Source organism: Alligator sinensis, unplaced genomic scaffold (genome assembly GCF_000455745.1).
Source record: "Alligator sinensis unplaced genomic scaffold, ASM45574v1 scaffold1550_1, whole genome shotgun sequence".
NCBI classification, from domain to species: domain Eukaryota; kingdom Metazoa; phylum Chordata; order Crocodylia; family Alligatoridae; genus Alligator; species Alligator sinensis.
This window is the reverse complement of record NW_005842885.1, coordinates 381,120-400,369: the sequence shown is the minus strand read 5'-3', so window position 1 is coordinate 400,369 and position 19,250 is coordinate 381,120. Positions and strand designations below refer to the sequence as shown.

Sequence of the window (19,250 nt, the reverse complement as noted above, 5' to 3'; positions counted from 1 at the left end):
TAGAAGAGTGTGTAGCACTGATGGGCACTGCAGGACCTAACCAGTAACATAGGAACAGCATTTGGCAGATTTGAAAGGACAGAGGCAATGAAAGTTGACTAGAAATCTGTACTATGAGAAGACATGTTTTTCTTACTCGCATTGTTCATCTAAATGCGTGATCCACTTAGCTTATGAACAAAGATTAGAAATTGCATGTGCAGATGTTTGGCCCATCCATCATTTGCAATTTTATGTGCAGTGACTGACTAAATCACCTGGAAATATGTTTTGAATTTTTACTTAGGAAAATGCTTTTAAAAAAAATTATGTTCCATTTAAAAAAAATAGTAAACACAAATATTTGTTTACATGACACATTACAGCGGACACTGGAATCTGCATAGCAGAAACTGAATTGGGCAGCCTACTTGTTGCATCATTTAGGCCCATAGATACTATAATCTTATAATTAAGATTCAGGTCATCAAAGTAATTTTTATGGTATAAAATTAAAAGCCCCTTTTATTTGGCCGAGACATTTTCATTTCAAAGAGTGGCATACACCTTACACAACTGTATTCAATGTAAACATGAAACCGGAGTCAAAATACTCTTGCCATTAAACATTTTTACACATAGTATCTAAATTCTAGATTATTTTTAAGGTGCAAGCAAACCACAGAACATTTTAAATAGTAAGTCAATTCATGTAATTTACTTTAAGTTTTAAGAGGAAAAAATGCATGTTTTTTTGTAGCGGAGAATGATTGTGCCCAACTTCATTTTGAAAATTAAATTAAATCAAATATGACTCACTTTAATCTTGAAAGGTCCATTTGAAAGACAAGACGCAAGAAGGTAACTGAAGTATATAGTTACCTCTGAAATACAACAATGCACACACTTCACAATTTTAAGATACTTTTAAATTAAACCTTTGATATTGTTGCACAAACGGCTAGTTTCGTGCCCCTGGAGGCTTGTCCAATCCACCTCTAGGAGAGAGTCACACACACAGCCTGGGTCCAATTTCAGATTTATTGTTTGCAAACAAGTTCGACAAGGGAGCTTAATGCTCAAATCCGTGTTGACCCCAAACAGAGTCTGGGGTTCCTTTTTATAGCTAACATAAACAAAAGATTCTAACGTGTCGCGTAATTATTGGCAGCCCAAGTATTACGTCTTACAACATATGTCTAGCAGGTACATGTTCTATGATGGTTTACATACATGTCTCATTTACATCTTAAATCTCCTCCCTGGGGCCGTCTTTAAGCCCATCTCGGTCATTCTTCGGTCAGGGTTTGAGTTCTTTACATCCGCATCTTTCCCTGTGCCTCTTCTCTTATCTCTCGTAAGGAGTTATTTATTGCATCTGTTCTTGGCTATGTCTGTAGAAGTCTAGTGCTACTCGTAACTCTATCATTGGCCTATATGCCTTAGCAGAAGCAGTTATGCAGTGAAGCCAAACAGTTCTCAGCTGTGAAGCCTTTGTGTAGTAAGATGAGACATTTTTATCACGCAGCTGCTATACAAACGTTATTGCAAAATCATAATGACTAGATTATAACATATTTTTACCACAATATCTTCTTTGTTTACAGTTGGAATCTATAAAAATATATGCAGGCAGAGTAGATGTGATATCTTTTATTAGACCAACTCAATAGTTGGAAAAAAGTTCTTTGCAAGCTTTCAGGTACAAACACCATTTGTCAGGTATAGGGATAAAAGATACCACATCTACCCAAAGAACCTTGCCTGCCTGTGTCTTTAGAATAACACAGCTACAACCAACAACCCTGCAACATAAAATATATGTGCATTATTAATAAAACCCATGACAGATGCACTCTCTATGTTGGCCTATATATCTTAATCCATTAAGACTAAGGAGGATTAAAGAGAAAAGAACTAACAACTACATTAATTTAATATTTTCTTATTGTTCCTTCTTTCTGTATGTAAAGAAAAATGCCCACAAGTACTTAATCATTTGAAAATACACATTTTACTGCAGCCCCTTGTTTTACCTACTAAATAATCAAAGGTGCAAATCATCTTTACTGGAACAGTTTCCCAGGGGTTGGCTCAACTGTAGTGTTTCATCTTACTGTAGTTTTTCATTCTATAGCCAAACCTTAATTTTAATGTGCAATAGCTGTATCAGCACTCCTGCCTATTTGAAAATTAGAAAAAACTCTGTGGTTCCTATTGTATCAGATAGGAGTGTGTAATAATTGGTCTCTAATTTAGTTGCCTGTTCTCAAACAAGCAAACTACAGCATTGTATAACAGGAAGCATTCATGGAGTAATTATTTGGAGTATTGGAGCCACACTTTATGGTGGCAGTCTCAATAAACTGAAAGTGAGGGAATGGAGGATATTTTTTTAAGGCAGTGATTTGATCATTTCATCATAGTCTGAAAATATTCTCCCTGGCCAAGCTTAAATTTTAGAAAGCATGGCAGTGACATAGAAGAAATAAGGTCATATATGTGCCCGCAACTTAGAAACAACTAACAGGCAAAAGGATGTTCTAGTCTAGTTATGGAATACGTGCAACTTCCCTGTGGATGTAAAGCTGATCACTGTGCAAGATCTATTCAAATGGTGGGCTGATAATGGTATCACCTTTTGAAACAACAGAACTGCATAGGGATAAGCTTGGCCGAGTTCTGCTTTTGTGTAAAAATGAAACATTTACAGCTAAAACATCAAAGCTGAGAGCAGCATTGCATGCAGGCATGAGAGCACAGGAGAGTCACCAAAAATTAAATGAGGGTATGAACAAACATAAGGAAGCTCCGGCTCAGGTTTGGCAGCTTACTTTAAGCCACCTAAACCCGAGTCAGGTTCTGCTGCATGCAGACATTCTCATGGGCAATCAGAGGAAAGTAAGGCTGGAGAGGGGAGTGGTCCCAGGAGGGAGGAGGTGGAGGGAAGGTTCCCAGCCCTGGGGTTGTGCTGGGGACCTGTGCAAGCATTCAGTAGTTTGGGTTAATCCATGTTAGCTAAGGTTAATATGGTGCTTATCTAAAGTTAGTTCTTTTAAGATGACCTAAAACATGCGAGTGCTTGCTTGCAAGCCCAGCCATTTAGATCACCCTAAGCATGGTTAGGGTGATGTAAATGTACTGTTTGTATGCACCATTTCTTGGAGCTATTCAGAGGTATTAGCTGCCTTGCTTGTTTTAGCAGGGGACTAGTCAATACCAGTGTTTCAGTTCTGTCAGGGGTTGAAAGGAAGTAATGTCTTGTTTGTCCTGGGCAGACATGCGCTCCTTAATCACTTACCTTATAACTGATGAGCCCTAAAGAAAGCCTGGCCCTGCTTCTCTATCTGATGAGGAGGAAAAGCATTTGCATCTTAATAGGAGAGAAAATGGTGAACTTAAGGACTTCAAAACATTTTGAGGGACATATCTTCCTACTGAATGTTTACCTAGCAGGAATATGGTAGATCAAACATGTAAAAAGCTAGTAAAAAATTTTGTGGTGTTCTCCTTACTTAACACCTTCCTACCTTCATCTCCTTTTCCTACCTTTGGATCTCCTTATTCAAGAAATCAACCTGGTGTGGCAGAACATCTGATCTCTTGTCCATCACTTACTGCATAGAAGCTATTCAAGTTACCAGTACATAAAACAGTATAACCCATTTCCAAAAATGGTAAGATAGGGAACATACGGTGAATGTGTTTTGTGACTATTTTCTTTTCTCTTGTAGTTGACTCCAGTGTGGACACTTTGGCAGTGTTTATGGCAAGCAACAGCACAACGGACGTTGTGAATCGCAATAATCCCGCCACTCCACCAAATACCCTTAACCTCCGTTCCTCCCACAATGAGCTGTTGAATGCAGAAATAAAACACACAGAAACCAAGAACAGCACTCCTCCAAAATGCAGGAAAAAATATGCATTAACTAACATTCAGACAGCCATGGGCCTTTCAGATCCAGCAGCACAGCCTCTTCTGGGGAACAACTCTGCCAACATAAAGCTGGTAAAGAATGGAGAGAACCAGCTTAGAAAAGCAGCAGAACAAGGGCAACAGGATCCCAACAAAAACCTCACAACCACTGCAGGCATAAACATAACTTCTGAGAAGTTAGAAGGTAAAGAGCCAGTCCCCCAGGATTCTTCTGGCTCTGAAATACTGCCCTCACAACCCAGGAGAACCAAGAGCTTCCTAAATTACTATGCAGATCTGGAAACATCAGCCAGGGAACTAGAACAGAATTTTGTGGTGATGGAAGAGAAATCTGCACAAAGCAACAGCCAGGCTTCTACCTTTATTGTCAATGGGGATGTCCTGCCTGGGCAGCAAACCAAGCTGTCAAGCCCAGAAGATGGCCAAGTAGCCACTGTATCAAGTCCTGAGACTAAGAAGGACCATCCTAAAACTGGAGCCAAAACAGATTGTGCGCTACATCGGATTCAAAACCTGGCTCCAAGTGATGAAGATTCCAGCTGGACAACGTTGTCACAGGACAGTGCTTCTCCAAGCTCCCCTGATGAAACAGGTACAAAAGTCCAAGACATATTTTCCTTTGTTTTAATAACTATCATTTATTCAAAATGTGTTTGGAGTCTCTTGGATTCCATTGCATTGACATCTGGGGATAAGCGATAGAATTTGGAACAAGATAAGTGACAGTACAGATAGCAGGGATGCCACTTCATACACCTTCCTTACAGAGTGGGTGCCCACTTTTGTGGTAAAATAAATCACAGCTGAATCTACAATGATCTATACATTAATCTAACCTTTAAAGTTGAGAGTTGACAGTCTCCTGGTTTTTTTTAAAAGGGCCAGCAGGGGGACACTGTTAGACTTCATGCCTGAGGTCCCAAGTATGGAGGATGTTAAATTTTACCTTTTTAAACTTTCTTCACCTGAAGCACTTTTTCCTGTTCTGTGTAATTCTTCTTTGTTGTTCTTAACCATTGCCCGCTGAGGAATGATTAATCTAAAAGAAATCAAAGATGCAGCTAACACTTCAGTGGTGATGCTAGCTGTTACTTCTGGCAAACAGATGATATACAAAATCTCCAGCTTAAGAAATGTCATTTTCAAGCATTCAGGATTTCACAGGCAGCAAAGTTTTATTTTTCTTTAATACATATCTCTGGGGAAAAGCAACTTGTTGGTATCCTTTAAAAAAAATCTGATGTTTATATGATGCATATTATTGTGTGTGCTGCTGTTCCATATGTTAATTTAGTGGCTGAAACCATAACATTTCACATTTAAAGTGTGGGTCCATTAATTATCTGAACAGTAGCGGTGACTACTGCAGTAGTGCTCTTCAATGTATAATTCATCTGTATTATTTTTTTAAGATGCAAAGATCTCATTTACTGTAGTTAATGGACTTTGACACATTTTTATTTTTGGACTTGCATAAAAGGATATCACTTTGGGGCAGAATCAAATCCCATACTTGCTTTGAAGCTGATCTAGAGCCAAAGAAATTGCATTGTTTTAAGTCATATAAGTATGTTTCATTACTGCACTACAGTAGTTTTGTATCAAAATTGTTCAATATAACATTATTAATAAAATCGCATAGCAGAAGTAGTGCAATTGCCATGATTTCATGAGAGGTGCATGTTTAAGCAAGAGTTTTTGGTTCTGTTAATGCAGATAAGTACAAAAAATACTTAATATCAGGCATTTTCTAGTTTTAGATGGATTTGATATTTCCCTAGCATTAATCCTTTGCTGTTAAAACTATTCAGTTAGGTAGATTTCCCTTCAGGTTTGAGTAAACAAAGTGGTGGTCAACTTAGTTAAGCCTGCAATTTCTGGTTTGATAGTCTTTCTATGTCTGTGACATTCTATGACCAAGCAAGAAATCAATTTGAAGTAAATGCTAGTGTCATCTATAGTCAATGTTAATGATTACATGATTAGAAACCCTGCTAGCTCTGCCTAACTGGCAGTATCTAGAGGTGGAACAATTGAGAATTGTGGGTACAAAAAAGCTCTTTGATTTCATTGCCTGGAGGGTCTTAGAGCAGTTTTGCATTTTTTCGCCTTACTGTAGAATCTAAATAAATGTTCATTTAACACATTTTTTTCCAGTTACAACAAAGCCCCCCCCCCAACTGTTAATTCCTTCAGACAATAGCAGCCGTAAAGTGCTAGTGAAGTATAAATTGTAATAATTTAAACACTAAGCTGATTAAATAAGAGTGGCTGAAGTTAAGACTAGCTTCTTAAACTGTTATCTTTAGGCTTCCTTTGAACCCACTTATTCTATCATTCTGTGAGCTATTTCACTGTTTATTGAGATTGGGTTTCCCTGACAGACCGCTCAGGTTGCTAGGAGATTGGAGGTGCAGGCAATTTTATTTATTAAGTTGGATTGTACTATGTGGAAATAAATAGGAAGCAATGCCTGCTACATGTGGAAGTGTCTCACAAATCCATGTGGCTCACTGCTTTTATACAACAGAAAAAAATTGCCTCTTAACTATTCCCAACCCCACCACCATGTTAGGGAACAAATAGAAACCAGGTAATTATGGCAGAGGCACTGTCAAGACCCTTCAGAGTTCAGCCTGCTGCAGGAAAATGCGTGCATGCATACACACACACATCTGAGTACAACTAAGTCTGTTGTGCATGTGGGCAGGCGGTTTCTTCTGCATTCCACCAAAGCCGTGGGTAGCAGGTCTTTAACTCATCTTCCTTCTCCAGGCCAGTCAGCTGTTTTCTGGGTTGTCCAGCCAGTTTATTTTCACGGGCACACATGTCCCATAGAAACGAAACAAATAATAAAATGACCAACTGTCCAAACAATAGCCAGACCGATAGATAAACCAGCATCTGAAGTCTTTCTTCAGACTGAGAGAGGGAAACTTGGGCTCTGTGCTTCTTCTGCAGCACCACAGCCTTCCCTCTCTCTGTCCGTTGCACTCTATCCCAGTGCTATTTAACTGTCTTTGTGACTCCACCCTCACTTATCTACCATAAGTTACAGCTGACCCCTAGCCTCCCAACAAGACGGCCTATGAACTGCTGCCTACTTGCAACTGGAGCTTCAGCCCCTGAAGGCCATGCCTTCTAACAAAGTGGGTGTGTCTACAGTGCTATTAAAGCAAAGCAATAAACTCTGGCACTTATTGTGCCAAAGTGCCGTGTTTACATAGCTGGAGCAGGGGGTCCACCTGGCAGCCCAGGGCTGCTCTAACCCTGCTCAGTGTGCTACAGAGGGGTTGGCTGGGGCATGAGGGTGTTCTAGTTTGGAGCTAGCCAGCAGGCAGCCCCCACATTGAAGCACCCTCATGCCCAAGCCAGCCATGCCAGCGTCTACACATGTGATGCTGCAAAGTAAAAAAAAAAAAAACCAAACCAAAACACCCCCCCCCCCCCCAAAAAAAAAACAAAAAACTCCATAGCAGGACTGTACTTGTATTTACAAGTACTACCTTGCTGCAGAGTTATTTAGATTTTCTGTGGCCTAATAGAGCCACACATGTAGACGTGAGACATTTCCCGCAGAGCTAATTAGTCCTACTGCAGCAAACATCTCATGTAGATGCGCCCAGCAATTCTCACCCAGGGTACTATTGCATCTTGGAATGCCTTGGGGCCCTTTCAAGGGTGCTGTGAGGTGCCACACAATATTAGCACTGTTAGGTATACAAGCATGATTCACAAGATAAACCCAGATATTTCAAATGTGAATCCACAATTTAAAAAAAACCCACTCTGACCTGTTTTGCTCTATTATCTTTCTGCAGTTAAAAATTGAATGAAAAGTAAGAGCTGAGACTTTTTGAGGGGTACCTTGAGTCTAAAGAGTTTGAGAACCACTGCACTAAAGCTTCTGTTGGTCACCCATGGAGACAGAGTAGCCAGTATGGCAGTTTCTGTGTTCTTAACATCAAAGTAACTTAACAAAAAAAAATTGTACTTTTAAATATTTTAACTATTCATGTCTCTTAAACTCCTGCAGCACCTGAATGTTATGCTAATTTACAATATTTAATTCACCTCCAGCTTGCCAAGAAGTTCATTGCTGAAATACTGTCTTCTCTCCTGTCAGCTGATGTGACAGAAGAGAATCAAGAACCCCAAAAGGATATTTTCCATCACAATAGCTCACTGATACCATAGTTGTTTTCCACAAGATAGCTTAGGTCCAATTTTTCAGTAGTACAAAGCATTTGCAGCTGAGATATAGGGGTAAACCCCTTTCCCCACACTTGCTGAACAAGAATGACAACAAGGATCCATAGAAATATCTGCAGGCATTCTCCGTATCAGGCAGGTTTTCTGAAAAGTCCCCAGTCACGATTCCATTCACAGCTGTCTTCAGTGATTTGAAAGTTCTTCTACAGCCAGGAGGCCACAGAGTGTTGTTCATGGTCAAATGCATTTGTCAAGTGCTGCCAGAGTTGTAAAATAAGGATTGTGAACCATCTGTACTAGTTGATAAGTCCAGTAATTAATCTGAACTTGCTTTCTTGTGAAAGATCAAGAACATTTATGGATAGTTTTGCATCATGATCATCTATGCTAATCTCCAGTTCCTTTGTATTAGCTGGTCAAGGCATTTTCAATCATATACTGTACATAATGATAATTTTCATGACCTGGCTAATCATTTGGCACCTGTCATAGATATTGCAGTGATGGCTGCAATATAAACTTGAAGGGAGATTAAATAACATTTTCTAAACATTTTAATGGTGTCAGTGATTGCTGGAATTTTGCTTTAAGCCCAGCGAGCCTTCCTTTTATTTAAGTTAGGTTTTGACTTGAATTGAATCCAATTCAGGTAGAAGCAATTGGTGGAGAAGGGTATATAAGCCATACTTTTGTGAAGAGGTAGATGCATTGGAGAACATCTAATTTCTAAAGCCTAAAAATGATTCCTGGGGCAAGTTGATGAATTGGCCAGGATGTTGGTGCAAACTTTTCCACGGTATGTAGAAATTATTTGATAATACACATTCTTTTTTTTTTAAGAATTTGAATTTGTAAGGCGTATACCAGGAAGTATTTGCCATATTTCCCACATTGTGTGTGGGAAGTCTGGCTTACTTAGCTTATTGTACCTTTGGTTACCAGACTGTGAGGCACAGATTCCAAAAGTGTTGCAAGGATTTCCCAAAAACTTGTAGCTCCAGGCATCCAGTGTCTTACTGCTGAGTCATTGAAGGCTGTGCCTTACAGTGACTTGTATTCCTGCTTTGTGAAATCTCAGGTCCTTCAACTAAGTGCCAGAGGGCAGGTGTAAGCTTGTTTCATCTTCCTGACTCTCAAACTCCCACCTCGATTACGAGCTTAAGTATGCACCTCTCCACTGAGTCCTTCCCAGGGAATTTCCCTCACCCTGGTGATGAGCTGGTGTGGGAGGTAGTAAAGCCATCCTAAGCACCGATGCCAGTGGAGATTCTCCCTGGACTGGGGGAAAAATTGAGGCCATGTAGTACAGTGGACTGGAAAATCTGATACTAAAAGGGATTGAGACTCTTCCCTTTTTAAGGTTGCTCTTCAGACAAGATGATGCACACATTTTTTCCCCTTTGTTTCACATGGTTTTTCTTCCCATTTAGTTAATCTATTTAAGGGTTTATTTTTGGTTTAAATCTGATCTATAACTGAAGCAGCATTGTGTAGTCTTTGACCTATGTCTGTGCTGTCAAAGAATATCTTTGTTTTCTGTTCTTATTTTGCCTTCTGTTGCATACAGGTAGTATAGGATGGACTGTTCAGATACTCAAAAACTGTGGTAAAGGGGAAGCTTTCTAGACAGGTCATATTAACAGTAGGAAACAGAGAAGCATTTACTGCTAAGTAAGAGATCAGAGACATGTTTCGATACTACATATCTCCAGTGACACTTCAGGCAGCTTCATGTTCTGTAGACCTCGCCTTGTGGCACCTATACATGTGCCTGGTGCCTGCTCTAATGCCTTTTAATTAGAATGCATTGGAACAGACTCAATTAATGGAGTCTGCTGGAGTATGCTAATTAACACATTTCAGCAGCCTTGGTGTCAAATGTGTTCAGTGTCCCTGTCCTTCAAAATGGTGGTGGGGGCGCTTTAACTTGTTCAACGAGCTTTAGTTAAAGCACCCCCACTGCCATTTTGAAGTGACGGATGCTGAATATGTGAGACACTACAGGCGCCTTAATTAGATTAGCTCCCGAGAGCCATTCTAATTGAAGTGCCTATCCTCCTTCCCTCCCACCCTGGAGCACATGTAAAGATGCCCTTTGCGCTCTGGCAATAAATGTCGCAGAGCAAAAGAAGAGAGACAACAAGGAGAAGATGCACAAAATATGGCAATATATGGGCCTATAATACATGGGAACGTGGAAGAATTTGGTGTCCAGTACACTTAACCCTGTCAAAGAATTTGGCCTAGTAGACAGATGCCTTGAGAACTGCTAATGTCCAAGATAGAAATTATACTTAGTATTTCTCCACACCCAAAGTATACCATAGAGTACTGATGTACTGGAAATCAAAGCACCAAATACCCCTCCTTTTGTCAAGATTATTTTCTTTCTTAATGCCCCTGGAGTTAACTCAAATCTTTTACCAAACTCCTAACAATTTAATAATTCACTCATGGGGCGGGGAGAGGAGGGGAGGGCATGCATTTCAGACTCTGAGGACAATACTTTGTCTAAGTTGCTCCTAAAATGTAGTAATAATAAAATGTCTCTGGTATATTTTTGAAGTTAAATACTTGTATCTATTGCACATAGGAAAAAGAGTTGCCTCTGAGAATTAAATTTTTTCAAAATAAATTGCTTAATTAAAATGCAGCATAAGGAAGCCTAGTCCAGAGAAGTACAAGAAACATTAACACATGCTAAGACTCAGAATTGATAATATTGAAATAAAAGCTGGACTGTTAATATAGATGTATAAAACAAACCTGTTAACAATTCAGATACAGGGCAGTAAGGCTGTAAGAAACCCAGTGGAGGAAAAGCTTTCTCCTCCAGAGAAGTCCCAGATTGTTTACTCGGCAGAAACTATACAGCTAACAAGTCAGACAGAATTACTTCTTCGTTCATTAATTTCTGTAAGTATCTTTAGAATGAACAGGAATCTCTAACCTTCTTACTGCATATAGTCCTTAACAAAGAACTATTGGAAATGTCAGTGATAAGTTGTAATTGAAACTCGGATAATTTTGAGACAGTTGTCTATACTACCATTCCTAAATCAAGGTAAGGAACCCTAGAGTGAATGGGGTTCATTCACACTAAAACTTCCCTGGTTTACAAAACAAATACCCTGGTTTGGTAAAGAGCAGCCAATATACTTTCCTCAAGCAAGGCAATTACTGTAATGTGAATGTGGGCTGTAATACATACACAAATGTAAGAGGTTACCACCTAAACCAAATGATCTTCCTTTTTTACCCAAGCCAAATCAGCTTCATACAGGGAAAACCTAGTTCAACTAACCAGTGTCTTCATCTAAACTGTGAGAAGCAAAGTTTGTTTTTTTGATGATAGCTTTTATTGGGCTAATTATAGTTGGGAGGAATGTTGGACAAGCAAATGCAGGCTAAGCTAAGCAGACCTGAAGAAGGGCACTTTGTGCCTGAAAGTGTGTATCTCTTAAACATGCAGTAAGTCCAGTAAAATACATCACCAAAACATCTTTGCTTGTTGCATATTTCCTGGACTATCATAGTTACAATTCCAAAACTATTTAATTTGAACTGAAAATACCAGCAAATAGGCTGTTGATTTTTTTTCTTCCCCCCTTTCTCTTATCCTTTCCTACACGCTGGGCTTCCTGCTTGGATTACAATGCAATATGATCTTCCCTCATGAGGAAAGTAGTTTGAAGGTAGTCCTCCCTAAAGGGGAATACAAAAATGAAAAAAAACAAAAGTACAGCTCCCATAAGGCAGTATAGCACCATTGCTAAATTAAAATATTAAGGATTTCTGCTGCAATCTTACTGGTTTGGAGGATTTGGCCTTTTTTAAATAAAATAATAGAGGCGTATGTGGTTTTACTAGACAGAGAAAATATTTTGCAGAATTGGGGTTTTATTTTATTAAGATTTAAACATTGTCTTTAATAGCAGAGATGTGGGTTTTCTGGAAAAATTTGAATAGGAAAATTTTCTGGAAAATTTTCCAATGCCCTAAATAGAGTGTGATCTGTTTTAGCATGTTTATTGGATTTATATTTAGTAAAAAAAACCCCTAAAAATGTACCCCCTATGTTAATTTTCTGTCCCAATAGCCACAAGTATTTGAACTGAAATATTTGATTAGGAAAAAAAATAAATGCAGCACACTTAATATGGTTTAAATGTTATATTCAAACAAATTCAAAGCTTTATGTGGAAAGAAATTATTTGTATTGGAATACTTGTAAAAATGTAAAGACAATACTTAATAGTATGTACTTCCCTTATATTGTTTGTTTAAATTTAAGAAAAAAATGAAGGCATCAAAAACTGTTGACATACTAATTTTAGTGCACCCAAAAAACTGCATGATATGCCATGCTTTGGTTTTTGATTTGACCTGCACAGCCAATTGGATGAATTCATAACTTGATTTTTGGTTTGGATTATTAGTAGATAGCTCCAGTGACACTTCAAGATTATGTAGTATTGAAACGTGTCTGTGATCTCTTACTTAGCAGTAAATGCTTCTCTGTGTGCTACTGTTAACATGACTTGTCTAGAAAGCTTCCCCTTTACCACAGTTTTTGAGTATCTGAACAGCCCATCCTGTACTACCTGTATGCAACAGAAGGCAAAATAAGAACAGCATACAAAGATATTCTTTGACAGCACAGATGTAGGTCAAAGACCAGACAATGCTACTTCAGTTATAGATCAAATTTACATAAAAACATCAACCCTTAAATAGATTAACTAAATGGAAAGAAAAATCATGTGAAACTAAAAGGACAAACAAACAAACACATGTGTGTATCATCTTGTCTAAAGAGCAACCTTAAAGAGGGAACAGTCCCAATCCCTTTTAGTGCCAGATTTTCCAGTCCACTATGTTACATGGCCTCAATTTTTCCCTCAGTCCAGGGAGAATCTCCACTGGCATTGGTGTTTAGGATGGCTTTAATGTGTATTTACCCTTCTGTTTACAAATCAGTAAAACGTATATGTACTCTCTCACACACTTCCTAGGGATATTCACATGAAAAACATTAATTACAATTTTGAAACTGCCAAGCTTGACTGATATTGTATTGGCATCCATTCATTGTTACTAATGAATTTTATGAAACAATAACTTTTTAGAAATGAAAAATTTCCCATGGAAAATTAAAGTACTAGAAAAATTTCCAGAAAATGTTCTGCCCCACATCTCTATTTAATAGGATAACTTAAGAAATTTTGAATATCTTTGAAGAATTGCAGCTTAAAAAAATTATCACATTTGTTCTAGGCAGACAGGGTTCTTTGGTTAGATGTGATATTTTTTATTAGACCAACTAAATAGTTGAAAAAATTGTTCTTTGCAAGCTGTTGGCCACAAACACCCTTCTCCAGGCATTTATGCCTGAATGCTTGCAAAGAACAATTTTTCCAACTATTTAGTTGATCTAATAAAAGATATCACATCTAACCAAAGAACCTTGTCTGCCTTATGTCCTTAGACCAACAAGGCTACAACCAACAACCCTAACACATTTGTTCTAGTGAGGTAAAGTGTTCTGATGGAACGAAGCCCTATCTATGCTGAGCTCATTCTTCAAAAACCCACACTTATGTCTTGAATTCAGAACTGGGGCTAGCAGAAAACATTGCAAACATGAATACTGTTTCAGAATCTTTGTTTATTCCACATTGAGATGAACAGAGACCTGTTAAGATTTTGTGGGGAGGAAAGAGAGACCCTACTATAGAATAGATAATAGCTGAGATTCCCAGCTGTCTGAGAATGTATAGACAGTCCATAAAAAAGCAGCCTAAAATTGCCTTTTCATAAATTCTGTAAAAATAGTTTTGCCTCTGTAAAACTAAGAAAACCTTAGCCTGTTTCAAGATCCATTGCCTAAAAGAAACTATATCCAAGTGTTGATGCTGGACAGGGAGAGTGGTGCAGTGCCACCTATTGTCGAACCGGGAGCACTGCTTGGTGCAGTCAACTGTCTGTCAGGGCTTTCTGGCTTATTAGGCTAGGGACAGACATTCAGAAAGCCTGAGCCTGAATTGATTCACTCTTTTCAGGTTAGTCTAAGCTGTGCAGCTTAAACTAATTAATAACATTCTCTGTTCAATCAGGAAATTCAGGCACATGCCTGCAGTTGGTCAAGCCAGAAGCTGGAGGGTGCTAGAGCATGTCTGCCAGCCACTGCCAAAGAGACACACTCCAAGGCTTTCACCCCTCCCTGCTGGAGGGAAAAGAGTGTGGCCAGGCACCAGCTGGGGCTAGCAGGACATGCAGGATCCCAGCCACCAGCATCCTGGTGGCTGGGAGAGCTGCTGTCAGACTGAGGAGTGGGGATGGGGAAAAAAGTCCTTTCTCTGAAGCAAGCATTGAACACAGCAATTTGCAAAGCATATAGCAGGGAACTACCAAAAATCTTCACCTAAGCTAAGATACAGCCCAGTAAAACACAGCATACACAACTTAGCCTAACTTAAAATGTAAAGGAGGAAGACAAGAGAAAGCCTTGCATAAGTCTTACTATTCCTGAGGGCAGAGTGTCTCCTTACAGCCAGGCATTCAGAAAGGCTTTGTTTAGGTTTTACAGGTTGTGCTTTATAATGTTAATGTAGCTCCCTGCATTCTTTGGTGTGCATCTTTCAGCCAGAAGCTGTCCACAACTTCCCTTAATTCCTTCTCCAGCATATATGTGTGATGATTGTCAGGCCTTTGCCAACACTTCCCACCTCTCAGTCTGGTCCTGCAGGTCTTAGCTCTGGGCTTACAGGTGCAGGTCTTGGATCTGCACACAAGGAACTAGCTCTCTCTCCCCTGCTCCAGGACCACTGTGAAATTAATGCCCCCCCTGGCTGAAGGCAAGCTGGGCAGAGGGAGGACTTAACTCCATCTCTGTCTGGCTGCAGGAAAGCCATGGAGGTATGGCTGGGGCTGGCAAACCCCCGCTGTGGGTTTGCAGGGTTTGCCAGCAGGGGAGAGAGAGGATGGAAGGAGGAATTTGCCTCAGGGGCCATCTGGCCATGCCCCACCCCTGCTCCAGCTAGAGAGCAGAGGGGAGGGGCGAGCCCAGCTCTCTGGAGCAGAGCCCAGCGGAGAGAGCATACCAGGATGCTAGGGGTCTCTGATTTAACTTAAACCAGGAAGGGGTCTGAGACGGATTGCATAAGCCAGTTTGAGCCAAATCAGTTAAGTCTGATACTACATTCAGCCATGTTTATCTCAAACCAGTTTTGGTCATTTTCAAACTGGTTTATGAGCACTGAACGTCTGTTTTGTTACAGGTTTAAACCAGTTTCTGATCACTTAATCCAGTTTATGTGTAATACCTGTGCCTAGCCTTAGTCTCCATAGTCCTTACAGCTGAGATGGAGGTGGGGGAGCAGACGTAGGTGGGGTCTATGGCAGGGAGGCAGGTTTGGCAGGGTAAGGCTGGGGAGTGGGCACGTGGTGCAGGGGTGTCAGGGTGTGAGATGAGTAAGGGATCCCTGTGGAGGGGCAGTTGCACAAGGTTGCCAACCCAAGAAAATTGAATTTTATTTACTGGCAATAAAAATGTGCGTCAGTAAAAAGGTTGTTTTTAAGTAAAAAGTTTGCAGGTTGTTAGGAAAAAAATTATTGGATTGGCAGCCCTATTAATAGCCAACAAGATGAGGCTAAGGCACTCATCTGGGATGTGGTAGACAGTCCCAGATTTGCTTGATTGAGAAGACTGTAGAATCAGTCTCTCTGGTCCAATGTATGTTTGGCTGTTCATACAAGGTGGAAAAGCTCAAAGCGACTGAAAGAGAGACTGGCTGTAGCTTGCTGATGTGGGTATGCACCTGGAATGTGGGAGAGTAGTCTGTTTCTTAAAATTAGTCCATCTCTGACTCCTGCTGGACTTTGTATAACTAAGAATTTGTTCAGTTATAACCTAGTGGTCAGGCAACTGACCTTGCTTCTAAAGATCAAGGACTTGCACCTGGGTCTCTGGCCTCTTGGGTTAGTGCACTGACAACTGGGCTATTAGCTATTTTGGTGCAAGTGTCTCTCTTGAGACGTTATCCTGCATCTGAGCTCTTCCTGATGAAACTGATAAGATTCTGTGAAAGGTTTCAGTGAATTGTTGTTTTTCAACAGAAAATCATTTAGTATGAAGATTCCTACCCAGCTCTACTCAGAACTGTTCATGTGCAAAGTGTAGTCATTATTCCTCCTCCTCTTCGGTCCTAGGAACTGCTCCCTGATTCGAGATATATTTATAAAGGGTGTTGAAATGAAGCTTCCCTATTTGTCAAAAGTTTTCTGTTTTAGAGTACGTCACTAAACTGAATGCTTTCCTGCTAATGGTCCTCAAGCCAATTCAGGATTTTAGTTTAATTACTGGTTACAAAATTAAAAAAAACCAATACAAAAGTTAAAATAGTGAAAACAAGCATTGGGGAATCGGGGACTTGAATCTTATAAATGGAATACTGTATATTTGAATAATGATACATTCAGATGGACTATCCCTGTCTGGTAAAAATTGCACAAAATCTTGAACTAATCAAAAAGATTTATACAAATGGTCCATGCTTATGATTCTAACTAGAATTTTAGGCTCCCTTAAAATGAACGGCCTCACAATATTCTATTTTTTTTTTCCAGTACCTTCTGTCTGACATAGATAACAAGCCTGTTCTCTTCATTCAAAGCACATTTCTGAGTTTCATTGGTTTGGCCAAATAGCAGGTAAATGTAAACTTTTACAGGCTTGTAAAGAAATCCAAGGACTTGCTTTCCCATCCTTGTCCATATATTATCCAGTAACTTGCATAGTTAATAGCTTTCAAAATATTCACAACAAGCAGCTTGATCAGAAAAACTTAACTTACAATAGTATATAATTAGAATGCAAACTCTAACTTTTCAAAACAGTGAAGAATGACATTTTAACTATTCATTGTAATATTAATAACTTCTAGTAAAAGTATCCTCAGGACATATCTCACAGTGTAAAATTTGTTCAGTTAAATTTGGCTAGACAAAATTCAATAAATATGGGAGGGGAAAAATATTATTACCTGGAGAGGCGAAGAATCAGTTTAAGGAAAGAACCACTACTTTCTCATCTTTTTGGATAAGATGTCCAGGTAATTCCTAAGGTAATTTACTGATGGCTCACTCATTTTTATATACATACAGCAAAACTTTTTTCCCCCTGCAGATACTGGTAATGGTCAATCAGTTGATGTTAATGTTATAGTATTAAAACTGATTTGACCAGTTGCTGTCTATTACCAAACAAAAGTTACTATACATATTACCACATATTTGTTGCATTAATCTATATAACTTTCTGCATCCTGAGTAGCTAGTTGCATATTTATCCACCTTTAATTATCCCTTTAAATACTTATACATGATTAGAAAAAATATAGCAAGTTAGAAAAATGTGAAAGCATAAACCTAAAGAACCAATCAATTATTTATGCAGTGTTCCAGTAATAATAAGTGCTTTGGACCGAAAGAAGGACAGCATAAAATGTATTGAACTTGATAGCTATCTTTGGAGAGATGTTGAATGCTCTTTGAATACACTAGTATAAATTTTACAGCCCTGTATTTATTATGGAGATATGAAACATGCAAGGAATTTAAAAACCCCCCAGATGTTTGGTAAAGCTGGGGTTCCTGCATGCTACTTCTTAGAAGTGTGCCATTCAGGCCAAGCTTTCAAACATGGATTCTAAACTGAGGCACCTTTATCTATATTTAAGCAACTAAATAAATGGCCTGACTTGAACCCCGGAGCACCTATGGGAAATAAGGATGTTCAATTACTTTTTTTTAAAAATAAGGCCATTTATTAAAAATAGGTCCCTAAGACCCAAGACATTACATTTCTTGTGTGATTAACATGTTACTCGCATGATAAATTGTAACAGGCTACATATGCAAGCAGTCTATGGCAAGATAAAATGACAGCCAGCCAGAAAAATGCTCTACACTTAATGTGGAACATCTTTGCAGCTGTGTTGTATCTTGCTATAAACTAAACATATAGAATGTGTCCTGAACCTGAAGCTGTTCTCTGACCAATCCTGCAGATGGGCTGGTAATTGGGATTGGGCAGGGGCAGCCCCAGGGGCTGGGACACGGCCTCTCCATGCCCAGTACCCAGGATCAAGTAAGGACCAGCTGCACCCAGTTTGAGTCCTGGGTTGGTGGGATCAGGCAGGTGGTAGGACAGTCCATTCTGCACAATCCCATGGATCAGCTGAGCAAGGGACAGTCTCTAGGTCCAGAATTAACTTCCCCATGCCCATTGAAAGGCACCTCAATGTGCAGCCTGATACTGGGGACCAGGTTCCCTATGCGCTGGCAATTTGAAGAGCCTGAGCTGGTGTCAGTAGATATAGTTGGGATTGATCACAGTTGGCTTTACCAGCTGAGGGGACAGCTGGCTGCGACTGGAATGTGGTAAATTGGCTTTTTATGCTCTTTTCAGTTGTTCCTTCTGATTTAACTTCCTGGTCTGTCTGTTTAAGGCTCATGTTACTGACTCACATTGTCCTCCATCTGGGGGAAAATAGCGTGCTGCTTTTAATCGTACAAATTGAACCCAGATACCATGAAGTTAAGTGCCTTAGAATGTATGTAATATATTAAGTATACCTTGTATAACATTGTACTAAATTTTAAATTTCCAGTTGTTAGCTGGACTACATAGAAAGGGGAAGACACATATACTCATATGCTACCCAGATAACAAGTTAATAGCAAACGCATGTAGAAAAATGACTGATGGTATTTTGTTAGTCACAAGACTGAAATCTTTCCAGTTTTTAATATCTTTTAAATTGGGAGGAAGCCCCTTGTCTTGGATTTGAGTACAAAGCTGGGCGGGTAGGGGTAGGTGACTGCTGTGACTCTAACTGGCTTCCTCAGAATGACATTTATGCTGTTTTTGGAAGCTTTTCAAGCTTTTTCTAAGGGATGGATGAGCGTAACTGCAGAACCAGGGCATCCTTTGTAAGGTTTTTCATAAATTCTTCAATGCCTAGGGTAGAGGGTTTCAGAGCTCCAGTTTGAAATCCATTAATGGGATCTGTTACAAATAGATATATGACCAAGTAAGGAGGACTGATAGATATCT

General features: G+C 39.4%; 1 protein-coding gene across 2 annotated transcripts in view; it reads left to right on the top strand.

Annotated features, from left to right (window-relative positions):
* The window catches only part of APBB2 (amyloid beta precursor protein binding family B member 2), a 290,361-nt gene that overhangs the window by 105,976 nt on the left and 165,135 nt on the right, over nt 1-19,250 (top strand). For both annotated transcript variants that reach the window (XM_025192056.1, XM_025192055.1), the window contains exon 4: nt 3,714-4,511. In XM_025192056.1, the coding sequence (XP_025047841.1) occupies nt 3,714-4,511 (798 nt within the window). The remainder of the gene's footprint in view (nt 1-3,713; nt 4,512-19,250) is intronic.